Source organism: Protopterus annectens, chromosome 13.part0 (genome assembly GCF_019279795.1).
Source record: "Protopterus annectens isolate FY-2018-M chromosome 13.part0, PAN1.0, whole genome shotgun sequence".
Lineage (NCBI taxonomy): Eukaryota > Metazoa > Chordata > Ceratodontiformes > Protopteridae > Protopterus > Protopterus annectens.
This window is the reverse complement of record NC_056747.1, coordinates 329558156-329577126: the sequence shown is the minus strand read 5'-3', so window position 1 is coordinate 329577126 and position 18971 is coordinate 329558156. Positions and strand designations below refer to the sequence as shown.

The following is an 18971-nucleotide window of genomic DNA, read 5'->3' as shown; positions in this document are numbered from 1 at the left end:
CTTTAAAAAGATTCCGGGGACGTGGGTGACCGAGAAATGGGGTTGCCTTTTGGGGTACTATCTATGACAAGAGTGCCGTATCAAGGTAATAAGTACTGTAGGAGCAAGTGCTACGTTTAACAGATAGAGAATAGTCTACTTGGAGTCAAGTAGAGATGATCTTTTTAATTATAGGATACGCTGATTAGATCAGTAGTATAGTTCGAGGAAGGTAGTTTTAAGGGAAAATTTGAAGAGTGGACTTTAGGTAGCCCGAATAGTTTAAACCTGCTTAACCGGCGCTGCCCTAGTGTGCAACAGTGGCAACTCCGCGCTAATGCTCGCTAAAGCATGCTTTATAGCAGGGGGCTGGAAAAGACAGGAAATGACCCAAAATGGCCAATAAACTACAAGTTACTGCCTTAAACCACTCCTCTGAGGACAAATGAAGGAGTTATGGAAATGACCCCTAGTGGCCAATAAAACTACAGTTTCAAGTCAGTAACCACCTCTACCGGGGGCAGGGAAGCTGCTCAATGTTAGTCACAGGAAACCCCTTTTGCGTTGTCTTCCCCAGCTTCTCCGTCTGAGGAAGTTCATCGAAAAAGCTCATGCAAGAAGTAGCACATGGACTCCACAGAGGAGTCCCTTACTGAAGACACAGACTTTGGTGATGGGGAAGGGTCCCCTTGGTCACCCTCTGAGGTATCCTTTGGTGATATCCTTGAAATTCTTAAACAGAGAGGTGACTGGTAGCCCTCTAATCCGACCTCTGAAGAGTCTGTGTTCCTGCAGGCCTTTTGTACCTTGCCTCCTTCCTCCTGGGTTACTCCACCTGCCGATGAACTGGTCCGGCTCGTTGTGCAGCGTGCATGGAAGGCTCCTGATACCGTTGAGGCCATTCCCCGGAGGCCAGATAAAATTTTGTCCCCTCCTGCTACTGACCCCCATTGGTCCAAAGGTCTTCTGTAGATGCTCTGGTGGTGGCGGCCGCAACCAGGAAGGACCTGGCGGAAGAAGAAAGCCAGACTGTCCATCTGCCCAACAAAGAGTCCCGGGCTATGGACAGAATAGGGAAGCGTACTTTTGAATCAGTGACCTTTGCAATCAGGTCCCTGAATTATATGGCACACTTTACCAGGCTTCAAAGGGATTTAATTTCTGAGCTCTGTGAAACTTTGGCTGGTGCTGTGTCTGGTGAGGTCCATGACAAAGTGACCTTTCAGCTGGCCACCATTGAATCGATATCTAACTCCTCCATGTGTCTGATATCTCACGCATCAGAAGGAGCAGCTAGAGCGGTGTGTTCAGGCGTTGTTCTGAGACGACACGTATTGATGCGCTTATGTAATTTCGCGGAACCCTTCAAGGCTTCCTTTCTCAATGCTCCCATCGAAGCTTCTTCATTGTTTGGACCCAACGTTAAAAGCACACTGGCCAGATGTGAACAGGATGTTAAGACCCTTTCTGCCGTGTGTGTCTGTTATTCTTACCCTCAATGTGCTTTCTCCAGAAACCAGAAGAGTGGGAAGATATGGTACAAAAAGTCTCAGGGTCCTTTCCGTGACACACAGGCCGAGTTCTCCCCTAGAGGCAGAGGGGGAAACTCATAGGGGAAGACACCCTTTTTGGGGCAGAGGGGGTCTGCGTAACCAGGGTTCCAGGGACTCTTTTCCTGGCCAATCCTACCAGCGCTCCTGAAGAGCGGCCCAACTCCTTTCCTCTAGAGGTGGTTTGGGGTCGTTTCTCCTTGTACCCTTCTGCCTGGCTAACCATCACCACCGACTCTTGGGTACAAAGGATAATAACCAGAGGTTACCATATTCCCTTCAAACTTTGTCCTGCCCCTCCAACAGACTTACCCGACATTCCATCCAGTCAAAGGGAAGAAGCAGCATTAGAGATATCAAAGCTGCTAAGAAAGAGAGTCATCCAAATAGTCCCTGCAGACCATATAGGATCCGGATTCTACTCAAGACTATTTTTGGTGCCAAAGAAAATCGGGTACTGGAGTCCAGTTTTGGATCTCTGTGCATTGAACAAGTTTGTAAGAGTACAAAAATTCCGGATGGTCACAATACAATCTATCCTCCCGCTTTTGGAAAAAGACAATTGGATGTGCTCAATAGATCTTCAAGATACGTACTACCACATAAAAGTGGACAGGCCATCAAGAAGATTTCTGCACTTCCGTACAGGAGCCAGTCACTACCAGTTCAGAGTACTGCCCTTCGGACTCTCTACAGCTCCCAGAGTATTCACAAAGTGCATGGCAGTCGTCATAGCTCACTTGCGACTACAGGGATTCCAGGTGTTTCCATACCTAGACGACTGGCTCATCTCTGCCCCCAAACACACCACTGGAAATGGGTTCTAGGATAGGAAACACTGCCACATGTAGCACAAAAGTAAAACCAGTCCCAAATTTTATTAAAATTGTTAAAAACGAAATCAGTTGCTAAAAACGAAATCAGTTAAGCGCTTTCATCAGTTACGTTTACTTCTTCAAAACATCTTAACAACTTCTCCCAAAAGTTTATATGTGCTGTGCAATTAATTCTCCAATTGAACAATTACTGGCAGAGTAGCCTTCTTAAAGTGCACCAGTGCCATAACCTAATAATAAGGAATCTTGCAGAAGATACCTACGCTTCAAAGCAGGCTGCATGCATTATCAGTTCTCTGCACTGCCCTTTGGCTTGTCTACTGCGCCCAGGGTATTCACAAAGTGCCTGGCTCCAGTAATTACATTTTGCAGCAAAGAAATATTCAGATATATCCATACCTGGACGATTGTCTAATTCAGGCAGAAAACCAGGCCATTCTTCTAAAACATCTGGTGTTTGTAAAAAGAGTTCTAACTTGTCTAGGGTACACCATAAACGAACAGAAATCACAACTGGTACCCTCTCAAAAAATTACATTCCTGGGTGCAAACTTGAATACAGCTGCCCAGATGGATTTCCTTGTGCCAGAAAAGCAAATTCATTTGGTGACTTACTTCAAACAGGTGGCCACAAAAACCCCGCTATCTGCATGGCAAACACTGCAAGCCTTGGGGTTTATGGCCTCCTGCATTCTTCTAATTCCATGTGCAAGACTGCATATGAGGAAACTTCAGTGGTACTTAAAAAGTTTATGGAGTCAACATTGTCACAGCCTGGAAATAATGATTCCTATCATACCTTGCCTGCGCCTAGAGTTCCTATGGTGGGCAGAGGCCTGCCACCAAAACAAGGGACTGCCATTCACACCACCCCCTGCCACCCAAACCTTAACTACAGACGCATCAGACTATGCATGGGGGGCTCATCTGGCAGGGAAGTGCATTCAGGGCAAATGGAGCCCAAATCAAATGCACCTTCATATCAATCAAAAAGAAATGCTAGCTGTACAGAATGCACTGACAGCCTTCAAGGACTACCTTCATCCAGGACAATTACTGATAAAGACTGACAACACCACGGTTATGTGGTACATAAACAAGCAGGGGGGATACACATTCCTACCCCCTCTGCAGACTAGCCATCGCATTGTGGAACACGGACTTGAGCTAAGAGGTACAACTACAAGCTCAATTCCTGCCAGGAAAGCTGAATATTCTGGCAGATGAACTAAGCAGAAATCTCATGGACCCACACGAATGGAAACTGGAACCATGGATTTTCAACATGTTGACACGCAAATGGGGGAGCCTAGACATAGATCTTTTTGCCTCACCCCAGAACTACCAGTTGGACAAATTTTGCACAAGAACTCATCACAAAAAAGCCTGGAAAGTGGATGCTCTGTCCTTCAGCTGGAAAAACCTATCAGTCTATGCCTTTCCCCCTCTGCCGCTGCTCTCCAAAGTTTTACTAAAAGTCAAACAGGACAAACCAAAAATTATTTTGATTGCTCCAGACTGGCCTCGCCAACACTGGTACCCACTCCTGCCCAGTGTGTCACACGTTTCACAGTGGCACCTGCCTCAGACACCTTCCTTACTGTCTCAGCAGGAGTACCATATTCTGCACCCTCAGCTCCAAACATTGAATCTTGCAGCTTGGCTAATCACTTAAATTCCCCCTTAGCATCCCTCAGCAAACCTGTGATGGATGTCATTTTGGAGACGGGAAGACCTAGTACTAGAAAATCTTATGCTGACAAATGGAAAAGACTCGAGGGATGAGCACAGCAGTGCCCAATTTACCTCCGATTTTGCAATACTTAACTGAGATGCTTCACAAGGGCCTGTCTTTTTCTTCATTAAAAATCCATGCCTCAGCCATTTCAGCTCATTGCAACAGAGAACCCCCCTCTTCTCTCATCCTCTTCTAAAGCAGTATCTCAGAGGGGCCAAAAACTTGAGACCACCCAGGAGAGCTCCAACCCCTGCCTGGGACCTTAACTTGGCATTGGAGAAACTCACTCTACCTCCTTTCAAGCCAGCTGCTACTGCAGACTTAAAATTTCTTTCCTGAAAAACAGCCTTCCTTTTAGCAATCACTTCAGCTAGAAGGATATCTGAATTACAGGCCCTCATGGCAGTAGAGCCTTTCATCATCTTTCATGCGGACAGGGTGTCACTCAAGACCAATCCGTCATTCATGCCCAAGGTGGTATCCAGTGTGGCTCTTAATCAGTCCATTCATTTGCCAACTTTCTTTCCCAATCCACAGAACAAGGGGGAGCGGATTCTGCATTGATTGGATGTACACAGACAACTTAAATTCTACTTGGACAGGACTAAATCTCGAAGAAAATCTGAAAAAATGCTGGTAGCCTTTGCTGCAGGGGCAGAGGGGAAGGCTATTTCAAAGCAAACCATTTCTAAATGGATAAGCCATTGTATTAATTTCTGTTATAAGCACCATGGAAAACCTATCCCCCAGGGGATCAGATCTCATTCCACCAGGGCTGCATCTACTTCAACAGCCTTTCTCAGAGGTGTTCCTACCAGGGATATTCTAGAAGCTGCTACCTGGAGTTCAGTTCTTACTTTCACCAAGCATTATCACTTACCAATTTTCTCTAAATCCAGAGCTGGCTTTACCACTGCTGTTTTGCAGGGCCTTATAGCTGGTCCTAATGCTGTATAACTCCATCCTCCCAACCATAGCTTTAGGAATCTACCCAAATGTAATAACTGCAACAGTGAAACACGAAGAACATAGTACAGTTGTGTACACTTTCCATAAATGTAGATGTTTGAGTGTATTCACTGTTGCAGTCCTGGTTACCCTCCCTCCAGCCCCATGTTTTTCTCTTACTATACCTCTAGTTTCTTTTACTATGCTTAAAAGCCTTTTTGGTGTATTTGCTTTTGTTTGGAGGTATATTTTTGTGTGTTTAATTTTATATATATACATATATATTTATATATATATATGTATATATATATATTTATTTTTGCTTCCCATTTTGGGGGGGGGGGGGGGGCACCTGACATCTGGGGCAAGAAAAACTGAAGTAATGGTATCAGCTGCATGTTTTATACCCCTGACAACCTGACGTCATGGAAGAAGGGACAGCAACCGACGCAGGACCCAAGACTTTGTTAATCAGGCCAATTGAGGGCAACCTGCCAGCAGATTACTCAAATGTAATGACTGCAACAGTCAATACACTCGAACATCTACATTTATGGTAAGTGTACACAACTGTACTTTTTGTTGGCTTGGTTATATCAAAATCTAAACCAGCTTTGGTTTTAAGTACTGAATGTTGTAAAGGAGATCTGGATATGGGATTTTTAGAAAAGCAAAGGAACAAACTACATAGAAATAATTGGAATTTATAGGAGCAGTACATTCAGAATACATTTCAGAATGAAGTGTGAGGCCTAAGGGAAGACCGGAATCATGCAGTTTGAGTAATGTAGGAGTAAATGATAGTTGTTAAAAAGAAAACCTGTCAGTCTGTCTCTGTACGTATAGAAATGGATGAAAATGAAAAATATTTAATATAGTCTGTTTTCTATTGCATGCATAACTATATCATTATCTGTAACAAAGACTTTAATAAGTGTTTAAAAAAAAGGTGGTAGTAATTTTTCTCTTCTCTACCAGAAGGGGAAAATGCATACTTAGTAATCAAATCACATGTAGAGATTCCCACACAGTTTTGGGGAAACATGACTTTTGTTTGTGAGGCATTTGTTTCCTTACCCTGAAGGCTAATTATTGTCAGCTAAATAGCCGTAGAGCTGAAATTTTACCAGAACATTTCCCATGTACGTGCAGTAGTCCTTGTCTAAACTTAGAGGCATGGTTGAATTGACAGCTGCAACAAGCTTCTCACTTGCAATGTCCATAAATAAAATTGCATCTTTTTTAATAATATAATTGTATTAAGATGTTTATAGATTGGTAAAGTGGCAAACACTGATACTTCTAAACAAAGCTTTTAAAGTCTCTCTTAGTTTAGCTTAAGGCTTCTTTTTTGAATGTGAGTTTATTTTTTGTGTGTGCATATGTGTGTGGGTTTCCTTTTGACTTAATTTTTCACATACTTTTAACAGTTAAAATTCTGGTATCTTCAAAGGCTCCCTATTGAATTGTTGGTACTTGAAATGCCAAATACCAACAAGCCAAAACAAAAGACCAAAACCCCAGAAAAGAGCGAATCTTGAAAATCGTACCATCCCATGGGGGGACAAAAGCCACCCCACAAAATTGTATATACCAACTCAGAGATCGCCATACCGCATAGAAAAGGAAATATTCCAAGAAATGGCATCTCATCTTTGTACATGCATGCCCATCCTTTCGGCTATTCAGTATCTACATTTTGGAACTCAAGTCTAGCAGATCCTGATATTTCAAATGGTTTCCTTGTTTATACACATGAAAGGTCCTCAGTGTTGGCTCTCCCCAACAATGTCTGGTGTTTTTTTTTTTTTTTTTTTTTTTTTTTTATTTGAATTGTTGACAAGGTTAAAGTACTCTGTTACTGTTCTCTGCATTTGTATAATTTTATTTTTCTTCTCTCTCTCACTTTAGCTTTTTCAGAGAATGCCAGTGTACTCGGTGAGATATGTGCCACCCTCTCCCGTCTTGCTGTTAGAAATGAATTCTGTCAGGATATTGTAGACCTTGGAGGCTTAAATTTCATGGTGGCTCTGCTAGCAGATTCAATTGGTTGTCAGGTATGTCTTATGTGTTGTAGTTACCTGCCATGGAATTTTGTGAAGGAATATAATAAATAATTTACTGGACATCATTTGCTATTTTCCAGTTTGCTCCATCTTTTGGATACCTTCTTTTACTGCAGTTACAGTAGTGCTGTCTTTTTGACCTATCACCTTCACACCATTTTAGTATGAGCACACGTGACTCATTACAGCTGTTTGAGGAAAGGAAAAAAGAAGGAAGGTCGGTAATTTCATAAGCTGTGCCGGAATGATCAGAAAGGTGTGGTTTCCTTTCCACATACTAGGCAGGGACATTACTCCTCATCATTGCAGTTGCATGGGAGCATTTGTATGAACTGATTGAAATTCAGGCAGATGTTAAGGAGACTGATTTTTGTTGCTGCAGAGCAGGGGTTCAGAATGTTTTTATTAATATAAACTGCAAAAGTTTAAAACATTAAAACACAGTAACAAACTATTAAATATAAAGAACAGCTGACATTTTAAAACAAAGATTATGTAATAAAAACAACTGCCCGTATTTTGCTTCTTGCATCATTCACCTCTTATAAAATTAAACAAAACCTTTAGAAGTACCCATGGCAAAGCCAGCAAAATAGGCTGCAGTTGCCAACTATCTGTTGAAGTAGTTAGCTTGTCGCTGCTATCCCCTAACTCTTAAAATTTTCCCCACTGTATTAGCGAGTTACAGATTGAGATGTTTTATCAGATCATTGTTGCAGTATGCCTTACTTTTTTGATTTTTCACAGTAAAAGCCTGCCAAATGTCAGGATCCGTCCCCAGTGAGGTGCATGTCTGCCTTAGGCAGAAGCCAGCATGCCGACATGAGAAGAGAGTACATCGGTGCCATCTTCAAAACTTTATTGCTGTTTGTTTATCTAGACTTCCTTCATAATCATGAAGTTTTCCTTTTTTGTCAGTCACTTCCTCTGAAGCTTAAAAAGTGTAAATATCCCCATTGGGGATTCTTTTTTGTACATTTCTTCCTCTCAGATTTTGTAGCATTTTCAGTTATGTCCTATTTCAAAAAAGGAGGTGCGATTGTGATAGGCAAAATTTCATACTTTGATTACCATTCTAGTTTGTTTTGTTTAAGGGCTCAACAGAATGTTAAAAGTTGTAAGATCTCTCAGGGATTTGCTTCTAAACCTTACAAAGCTACCTAAGGACCCTTGACCTTTATTTGGAAATCAAGAAGAGATTGTCTCTCTTAGTGCATGTTGTCATCCTCTTCTGCAGTTCTCAACCTTTCAGTCAAAAAGAATCATAGAAAGAAGGAACTGAAAAAGCTGGATGACTTGGACTGTACCTCCTCTTCTGGGTCAGAGAAGGGGGATCCTGGTGAGGTGTTTTCATAGCCTCCAAGCCATCTGTCAGCTTCAACCAGGTTCTTTTGCAAAGCCTCTTTAGTGGTCATTATGACAAAGCAAAGTCTCATGTCCATGGCCACTGACCATCCTTCATTTTCATCCCCTACTGCCCTTCCATTGTTTTCATCCATTAAACAAGAGTTATTATTTCTAAAGGTGAAAGGGGGAGTATACCAATGTCTGATGAGGGAAGAGATTGAAAATGATGGAGTTCAGGTTCGGGCCTTATTGCAGAAGGTTCAGACAGATATAAATTCTCTCTTCCTCCAACCCATAGGAAAGCTCCCTGTTAAAAAAGTTATTCCTCAGACTTCTCAGCATGAGTGGTTTTCTGTAGCATAAGGCTAATTAAAAGCTGTTCAGGTCCTACAGCCCACACTAACTTCTTGTTCTGTTTTCATCCATTCTCCTCACTTTTTCTTCCTTCTCCAAAAAGAAAAAGAGAATCTTTTTCAGAGGATGAGGATCTTTTGATGGTAGAAGTTTTGGGTTATGCCTTTCAGCTTCCCTCTCTTTCGGGTTAAGAGTCAGAAGTCAAATACCCTTTCTTCTGACTCTATAAATGAAGAAATTTCCTTTGGTGAAACCACTTCTAAGATGGATTTTTTTAGATGGGAAGGAAGGGACATTTTCAGTACCCAAAAGAGAAATATTTATGTTAATCATTTCCGCTGCTTCTGTAGCATTTTGGGTTATATGCCAAGGTAACCCAGTACTGGCCAACTTTCAAAAGCTCAGACTCACCTCTCTCTGTGTTCCTGTAACTGATGATTGGCTGAGCATATCCTGAGAGGGAAGCTTACAGCTTTCACAGAAAGTGAGAGCTTAGTGCTTTTCTGACATCCAGAAAAGAAAGTTCTCTGACTCTTCACAGGATCCAGTACTGATTTCTCTGGCTTATTGTTCAGACATGTCCCACTTAGGGATCCCATTCCTCCCATTTTATAATTAGATGTATTATTCTGTTTCTATTTTTATGTTTATTGGAAAAATGTATTTATTTTAATATTTTACTTTTGACAGTGTTTACAGTAATTCCTAAGTGAATTTCTGCTTTTGGCAGTGTTAATTTGGTTTCTGTGTTTGAAAAATGTTAGTTTTTACTGTTTCTCAGGAAAAATTTTGTATTTTTCTCAGAAGTGCAATGTGTATGTGTGCTATCAGACACTATAAGACTTGTCGTTACTGTTGTTGCTATACTTTATTTTCATTTATTTAGAGGAAAAAATATTGCAGTACTTGGATTTTTTCAGCATTTTATACATTATTTCCTGTATGTATGGCTCTGCGATTTTACTGTGAATTAAGTTATTTGAATGTACTGTGGAGAATTTAGTTTCTCTGACAAGAAAATAAATTTAAATTGTTATTAAATGTTACTTTATGGCAGTTTAATGTGGTTAAATATGTGAAGCTAATTTTAACACTGGTTCCTTTGGTGTTTGGCAGTTTTTACAGTAAATACTGTGGGGCAATTCTTGTTGTAGCAGTATTTGTTTGGATTCTGTCTTTGGCAGGTGCTTCTTGTTGCTGTTTCTGAGGAAACTTTCAGCATTTCTTTCAAAAGGACAGGCTGTGGTGTACTTTAACTTCTGTCAGTTGTAAAATAATTCTAAACACGTTTCAAATTGTTTTTATGATAACAGGACAGTTTGGCAGAATTTAGTTGTGTATGGACATTCTTGTTACTAGAAGCTTTTAAGTATTTATTGTTGATAAATTGTCCGGAACTGTCAGTTTATTATTCTGGCTGGTGTTCACTCTCCCCCGACTTGAGGGATCACAATCAAATCTTGTTGCAGATAAAAAAAAAAAAAAAATGAAAATATGCCTGAACCCAGGCTTAGGTATTCTGTTAGGACCAAGCCTACAGACCACCTACATATTGCCTTGTTTCCCTCTAGTGCAGTTTTGCCGGCCATTATACAACAGGGGTAGACACATCCTTACCAGACATAAATACTTGGTCTCCATATATTTTATCTAGTAGTAATGTTCACAAGAAAGAAACAGAAGCTCCCATCTGATAATCTGATTATAGCTGTTTTATGGTTGATATGGATGTTCTTCGTGTTTCACTGTTGCAGTCATTACATTTGGGTTATCTGCTTGCAGGTAGACCTTAGTCGGCCTGATTAACAAAGTCTTGGGTCCTGCATCGGTTGCTGCCCCTTCTTCCATGACGTCAGGTCGTCAGGGATATAAAACATGCAGCCGACGCCATTACATCAGTCTTTCTTCCAGTGCAGTGTGCGAAGCAGAAGCAGTTCGCAAGTGCCGGTCGTCCGACTCCTGAAATTTTTGTTTTCGAGTTTCCGTACCGAAGTCTTCAACTAAAGCTAAGTACCCCATTGGGGAAACTTTTTCTTGCTCCTTACCGATGTCAGTAAAAGTTAATAATTGCATTACTTGTGGAAAGCAAATACCTCATAAAGATTTTCATTCGTACTGTGTACCTTGCTGTCAGTTTTGTGCTTTATTTAATCAGCGCACTATCCGTCGTCGGTACATTTTCGCTTCTAAATAATTCGGTTCTCAGTTTAATTATCCAGAAATGTCAGTTAGCCATCCGACTACCGGGATTCCGAAAAAACGCAAAGATAAAGATGGAGACAGGCCGCCGAGGTCCAAAACTGCCGACAACGCTTCTCCTAAGCTAATCGCCAGTTTGCAGGTACTCAGTGAAGTGCTTTCGCAGCCCCTGATATCCGCTACTTCTGATTCGCAGGCCTCTACTGAGACTCATTCGAGGTCTAGTATGCCGCAAGATGCTTCAGCTATTGGACCCGCAGATGTCTCTACCTTGGATGGGTCCGGAGCCGCTGTGCAGGCATCGGCTTCTGAGGGTGTATTCAGGAGTATGGACTTGCATATTAAACCGACGCCTCCTTCTTCTCTTAGGCCTAAATCTCGAACCATGCCTAAAAAAAACAATGCCCAGGCCACATGCTCAGGCCTCTATGGCCAAAAAACAAATGATAAGAATGGCTGAAGATCTAATAACTCTAATCAGGAGTAGCCACCCCCCCCTTTCTAAGAGGCCTAGGACTGAAGTGGTTTGAATCTTCTGACCAGGATTCTATTTTTTCTGATTCTTCTGATGATCTGGATTTGCCCTTATCTACTTATGAAGATTCTGATGCAGAGGACACCATTCCCTCTGCTTCACCTCCAGAAGATTTTTCTTTTGGGGAAACCCTACATACTCTAAGGGAGCATTTCCACTGGGAAAGCCAGGATTTTTCTGATTCAAAAAAGAGGCTTAGGGATTTTTTTACTCCTGTCTCAGCATAGGCCTTTAGCTATTCCTCCTGTACTAGACATTGTTGATGATGCTTTTTCGGAATTTAGTTCAGCCCCTGATTCCTTGCCTCCTGCTCCCAGAAAACCTGACCGATACTACAGGGTCCCTGAGTCACACAAGTTCCTTTTTAAAAATCCTATTGTGAATCCAGAGACTACTTCACAAGGGCCCAAGGGCATTAAGGCTTCTTCTGCTAAAAATCCTACCCCTTCTGATAGAGACTCCAGGGCGCTGGATAGATGGAGTAAGAAGGTCTACACTTCTGCAACCTTGAACATTAGGGCTTTGAACTGTCAGTTTCATATGTTAAAGTATCAGCAACATGTTATTGGATTGCTTAAACAGAAAATGATGTTGATTCCCAACTGTGTGGAAAATAAAGAATTACAGGATTTAATGCATTCTGCTGAACAAGTTGGAAAACATACTTTGCAATGTGGTTTTGATTCATTAGAAGCATCTTGCAGGGCAGCTTTTACTGGGTCTGTGCTCAGAAGGCATGCTTGGCTTAAGGAACAATCTTTGCCTGATCACGTTAAAGCTAAATTGTTGTATGCTCCCTTAAATCAGGACCGCCTGTTTGGCAACAAGGCTGAGGAAGTTCTTAAAAAGATGGAAGATAAAGCTAAATCAATGCAAACTGTTAAAGATTTCTTACAAGTTCAGCCTCCTAGATTTAGTAGGCACTGGCCCTCTAAGAATTGGTCCTTTCCAGCCCCTTCCAGGTCTTCTCAAGCCAAACCCGGACACAGCAAAAACCTCAGGTTTCAGTCGCAGGGGGCACATATGAGTAAGCATTGAGAGGCCTCCACTTCCAAATCTGGGAGCAATAAGACTCCCCCTATGGTAAGCTGTCTCAATGACTTCCTTTAAAAATTTCCAAGCACTTATCAACTGACTGCCCCTTTGGGGGGAAAGATTGCTCTTCATGCAAAGAACTGGGAACTCATTACCCAGGACAAATGGGTTTTAAATATAGTGTCCCAGGGATACAGATTTCACTTCCACACGTTGTCAACACCAAGCGGGTGGCCGGACCTGCCCCCAAATCAGTGGGCAGAGGCCCCAAAACAAGTACTTTCTCTCTTAAGCAAGGGGGCTATTCAACTAGTACCAGAAGAGGAAAAGGGACAAGGTTTCTACTCGAGACTTTTCCTGGTACCCAGAAAAGTCAATTCATGGCGTCCTATCCTGGACCTGTCTACTCTAAACACCTTTTTGGAGATTCCAAAATTCAAGATGCTGACTCTTCACCAATTACACCCTATGCTAGGCAAAGATGCCTGGTTGACAACACTAGATTTAAAAGAAGCATACCTGCACATCCCAATCGTGGAATCTTGCAGAAGATACCTACGCGTCAAAGCAGGCTACACGCACTGTCAGTTCTCTGCACTTCCCTTTGGCTTATCTACTGTGACCAGGGTATTCACAAAGTGCCTAGCTCCAGTTATTGCATTTTGCAGGCAAAGAAATATTCAGATATATCCATACCTGGACGATTGTCTAATTAAGGCAGAAAGCCAGGACATACTTTTGAATCATCTGAACTTTGTACAAAGGGTTCTAACTTGTCTGGGGTACACCATAAGCTAAAAGAAATCACACCTGATACCCTGTCAACAAATTATATTCCTGGGAGAAAGCTTGAATACAACTTCCCAGATGGCTTACCTCACGCCAGAGAAACTAATTAATTTAACAACCTACTTCAAACAAGTGGCCACAGAAACCCTGCTATCTGCAAGACAAATACTGCAAGCCTTGGGGTTCATGGCCTCCTGCATTCTTCTAATTCCATATGCAAGACATCATATGAGGAAACTACAGTGGTATCTAAAAAGCCTATGGTGTCAACATTCTCAGGATCTAGAAGCAATGATTCCTATCATACCTTGCCTACGCCTAGAGTTCCTTTGGTGGGCAGAGGCCTGCCACCAAAACAAGGGACTACCTTTCACACCACCCCCTGCCACCAAACCCTAACAACAGACGCATCAGACTATGCATGGGGGGCTCCCCTGGCAGGGAAGTGCATTCAGGGCAAATGGAACCCAAGTCAAATGCACCTGCATATCAATCAAAAAGAAATGTTAGCTGTACAGAATGCTCTGTCAGTCTTCAAGGACCACATTCTTCCAGGACAACTAATGGTAAAGACGGACAACACCACTGTTATGTGGTACTTAAACAAGCAGGGGGGTACACATTCTTACCCCCCTCTGCAGACTAGCCATGGCATTGTGGAACACAGCCTTGAGCTACCAAGTGCACCTACAAGCTCAGTACCTGCCAGGAAAATTAAATACACTGGCAGATGGACTAAGCAGAAACCTCATGGACCCACACGAGTAGAAACTGGAACCAGGGATTTTCAACATGTTGACAAGCAAATGGGGGAGCCCAGATATAGACCTGTTTGCCTCTCCTCAGAACTACCAATTGGACAACTTTTACACAAGGACTCCCCACAAACAAGCCTGGAAAGTGGGTGCTGTGTTCTTCAGCTGGAAAAAGCTATCAGTCTGTGCCTTCCCCCCTCTGCCTTTGCTCTCCAAAGTACTACTAAAAATCAAACAGGACAAACCAAGGATGATTTTAATTGCTCCAGACTGGCCACACCAACACTGGTACCCCCTCCTGCACAGTGTGTCACGGTTATACCCATGGCATCTGCCTCAGACTCTTTCCCTGTTGTCTCAGCAGGAGAACCAGATTCTGCATCCTCAGCTTCTAGCACTGAACCTAGCAGCCTGACTAATTACCTAATCTCTCCTGTACAATCCCTCAGTAAACCTGTGATGGATATCATTTTAGAGGCAAGAAGGTCTAGTTGTAGAAAATCTTATGCTGAAAAATGGAAACGATTTTGTGCCCGGAACTAATCTCTAGGAATGAACACAGCAGCGCCCAGTTTACCTCAGATTTTACAATACTTAACTGAGATGCCTCACAAGGGCCTTTTTTCCTCCATCAAAATTCATGCCTCAGCCATTTCAGCTCATTATAACACAGAACCTCCCCTCTTCTCTCATCCACTGCTCAAGCAGTTCCTCAGAGGGGCAAAAAATTTGAGACCATCCAGGTGATCTCCAACCCCAGCCTGGGACCTTAACTTTGTTTTGGAGAAACTCACTTTGCCTCCCTTCGAGCCAGCTGCTACTGCAGACTTAAAATTTCTTTCTTGGAAAACAGCTTTTCTTTTAGCAATCACTTCTACAAGAAGGGTATCTGAATTACAGCCCCTTATGGCAGTGGAGCCTTTCATCATCTTACATGTGGACAGGGTGTCCTTCAGAACCAATCCATCATTCATGCCCAAGGTGGTATCCAGTGTGGCTCTTAATCAGTCCATCCATTTGCCAACCCTCTTTCCCAAGCCACAGAACAAAGGGGAATGGATACTGCATTTTTTAGATGTGCACAAACAACTCCGATTCTACTTGGACAGGACTAAACCTCAAAGGAAATCTGAACAACTGCTGGTGGCATTTGCTGCAGGGGCAGAGGGGAAGGCTATTTCAAAGCAAACCGTTTCTAAATAGATAGGCCATTGCATTCATTTCTGCTATAATCACCATGGAAAACCTATCCCACAAGGGGATCAGACCTCACTCCACCAGGGCTGCATCTACCTCTACAGCCTTTCTCGGAGAAGTCCCTACCAGGGACATCCTAGAAGCTGCTACCTGGAGTTCTGTACATACTTTCACCAAGCATTATCATTTACCAATTTTCTCTAAATCCAGACCTGGCTTTGCCACTGCAGTCTTGCAGGGCCTTATAGCTGGTCCTAATGCTATCGAATTTCCTCCTCCCAACCATAGTTTTGGGAATTTACCCAAATGTAATGACTGCAACAGTGAAACACAAAGAACATGGTACAGTTGTGTACACTTATCTTAAATGTAGATGTTCGAGTGTATTCACTGTTGCAGTCCTGGTTACCCTCCCTCCAGCCCCCTAACTTCTTTTGGCTATACCTCTACTTTCCTTTACTAGGCTTAAAAGCTTTTTGGTGTATTTGCTTTTTTGTTGGAGGTATATCATTATATTTCTATAGTTAATTGCTTCCCATTAGGGGGGGCACTTGATATATAATGAGAACTTCTCGGATGAGTTAAAAGGTAAAATTTTGAATGGAAATTTAAGTTTTGAGTTGGTGTTTCAGCCCTCTGTTACACAGATTTTCAATGATAGTAGCAAATTAATGCTTTGGGTATCTAGGATGTTTCATGTACCCAAGTTCTGTCCAAACAAGGCATCTTCATTCAAGGGGCAAAACAAACAAAAATACCAGCAAAACAAAAGTCAGGGATCCAAAAGGAAATAGCAGTAGGATAATTTTTCAAAATCAAACAGAGGTTATTTTCCAAAAAAAGAATGAACCCTCTGCAAAAAAGGAGTAACTGTGTTGAGTCTCAGAGTACTCCTAGCCCCCTTCCTGCCCTTCATTATCTTCCTCCTTCCTCCATGCCTACTCTGTCTGTCAGTCTTGCAGCCTGGCCACAAGTAGTCTTAGGCAAATGGGTTGTGAGAGTGATTTGGAGGGGATACAATTGGCAATGGATAGAAAATCCCCCCTTTAGGGGAGTTCACCCATTTCCATCAGACTAGACAGAGATGTTTCCTCCAGTGCTCCATCACATTATAGAAGCAAGGGTCCTAGTACCAAGTGCCTGCAATACACAAAGGGAAAGGATTTTACTCCTGAATCTTTTTGGTATTTAAAAAGTAGCACTTCTGATGACCTGTCCTGGATTTGTCCATTCTAATCACCTTTGTAAACGTTCAGAAATTCCAAATGCTTGTCTTATAGTCAGTCCTCTAGACCAGTGTTTTATAGTGACTCAGGATTTCAAAGGTGCTTAGTATCATATTCCCATTGCTTCCAGTTTTAAGACATTTTTGAGAATTGATGTGTATGGCTATGTCTGGCTTATGTTATCAGTTTTTTGCATTACTTTTTGAGCTATCAGCTGTACATTATGTGTTTACAAAGTATCTGATCCCAGTGGTTGCCTACTGCAGAGCCCTAGGCATCCACATTTTTCCAAATTACATGACTTGCTGATTTATGGATATTGTTTGCTCTGAGTGTTGATGGAGAAGTACAGAGAAGGTCAGAAGGAGTTGCTTTGTCTTTGTGGGCTTAGAGAAAGCATATGACAGGGTGCCTAAAGAGGAGTTGTGGTATTGTATGAGGAAGTCGGGAGTGCCAGAGAAGTATGTAAGAGTGGTACAGGATATGTATGAGGGTAGTGTGACAGCGGTGAGGTCTGCGGTGGGAGTGATGGATGCATTTAAGGTGGAGGTGGGATTACATCAAAGGTCAGCTCTGAGCCCTTTCTTATTTGCAGTGGTGATGGACAGGTTGACAGACTAGATCAGACAGGAGTCCCTGTGGACTATGATGTTTGCAGATGACATTGTGATCTGTACTGAGAGTAGGGAACAGGTGGAGGAGACCCTGGAGAGGTGGAGATATGCTCTAGAGAGAAGAGGAATGAAGGTCAGCAGGACTAAGACAGAACATATGTGTGTGAATGAGAGGGAGGATAGAGGAATGGTGAGGATGCAGGGAGTAGAGGTGGCAAAGGTGGATGAGTTTAAATACTTGGGATCAGCAGTTCAGAGTAATGGTGACTGTGGAAGAGAGGTGTAGAAGATAGTACAGGCAGGATGGAGTGGGTGGAGAAGAGTGTCAGGAGTGATTTGTGGCAGACAAGTACCAGTAAGAGTGAAAGGGAAGGTCTACAATAGGGTAGTGAGACCAGCTATGTTATATGCGTTGGCAGTGGCATTGACAAAAAGGCAGGAGTCAGAGCTGGATGTGGCAGAGTTAAAGATGTTAAGATTTGCACTGGGTTTGACGAGGGTGGACAGGATTAGGAACAAGTATATTAGAGGGTCAGCCCAGGTTGGAAGGTTTGGAAACAAAGCCAGAGAGGCAAGATTACGTTGGTTTGGACATGTGCTGAGGAGGGTTGCAGAGAATATTGGGAAAAAGATGCTAAGGATGAAGCTGCCAGGTAACAGGAAAAGAGGAAGGCCTAAGATCAGGTTTATGGATGTGGTGAGAGAAGACATGCAGGTGGTTGGTGTGACAGAGCAACATGCAGAGGACAGGAAGAAATGGAAACAGATCATCCGCTGTGGCGACCCCTAATGGGAGCAGCCGAAAGAAGAAGTAAGTGTCCAGGTACTTGAAATCCTTAGAAAGGTTGCATCCCACCTTTTTGACCTAAGCTTCAAGTTGAACCTTCAAAAGTCCTTCCTGTTACTCTTTCAATGAATTTTTTTCCTGTAGTGTTTGATAGACACAGTAAAAAGGATGGTCTTCTGGTCAGAATGCAAAGTTCTGATTTATCCTGGCATTTTCTTGATTTCTGTCTTGTATACATGACCTCATCAAGAGACTTCCTTAAAATTGTATGTCACATGGCATTAGTTATCCTCATGATACCACTAGCCAGACTACTCATGTGAAAAAGTCAGTGGTACTTGAATAATTGTTGGACCCAACACCTTCATTCCTTAGATTACCGGGTACCAATGCTGAGATTCGTGAAATCTGAACTGCACTGGTGGAGGAATCAACTATCTCTAAATCTAGAGCATCCTTTCTCTTCAGACCTCTGTCCGATCTGACCAGACAGACTCTTTAGATTTTGTGTGGGGAGCAGTGTCCATGGGAGTTCAAGTACAAGGCTTGTGGGGTTCTCAAGCCACTCCAAAGCACATAAACATAAAAGAGATATTGGCAGTGATTCATACTTTAAAAGTTTTTAACTTACACACTCCTGGTGTTCTTCTAGTAATACTACTATCTTCAGGCAATACTACTAAGATGCGGTGCCTGAACAACCGAAGGGGTATAAGGTTATACTGTCTGTGCCAGTTGTCAGTGATGGCCTGGGAGCTGGCTGTACAGCATTTTCTGATTCTTCAAGCATCAGATTCCATCAGAGCAAAATACAGTGACAGACAGCCTAAACAGATCCTGAACAGAGGACTGTGCAGGACAAGTCTCTGAGCTGCACGCTCTCATTGTGGGCCAACCCTATCTGATTTTTCACAAGTGCAGGGTTGTGTTATACTCTAACCAATCATTTGTGCCTAAAGTTGTTTCTGAATTTACCTTGAATCAAGCCATTAGTCTTCAGTGTTCTATCCTAATTC

General features: G+C 42.4%; 1 protein-coding gene across 7 annotated transcripts in view; it reads left to right on the top strand.

Moving 5' to 3' along the window:
- Positions 1–18971, top strand: part of ARMC6 (armadillo repeat containing 6) — an 817201-nt gene that overhangs the window by 475893 nt on the left and 322337 nt on the right. For all 7 annotated transcript variants that reach the window (XM_044053937.1, XM_044053934.1, XM_044053935.1 and 4 more), the window contains one exon: positions 6963–7108. In XM_044053937.1, coding sequence (XP_043909872.1) covers positions 6963–7108 — 146 coding nt within the window. The remainder of the gene's footprint in view (positions 1–6962; positions 7109–18971) is intronic.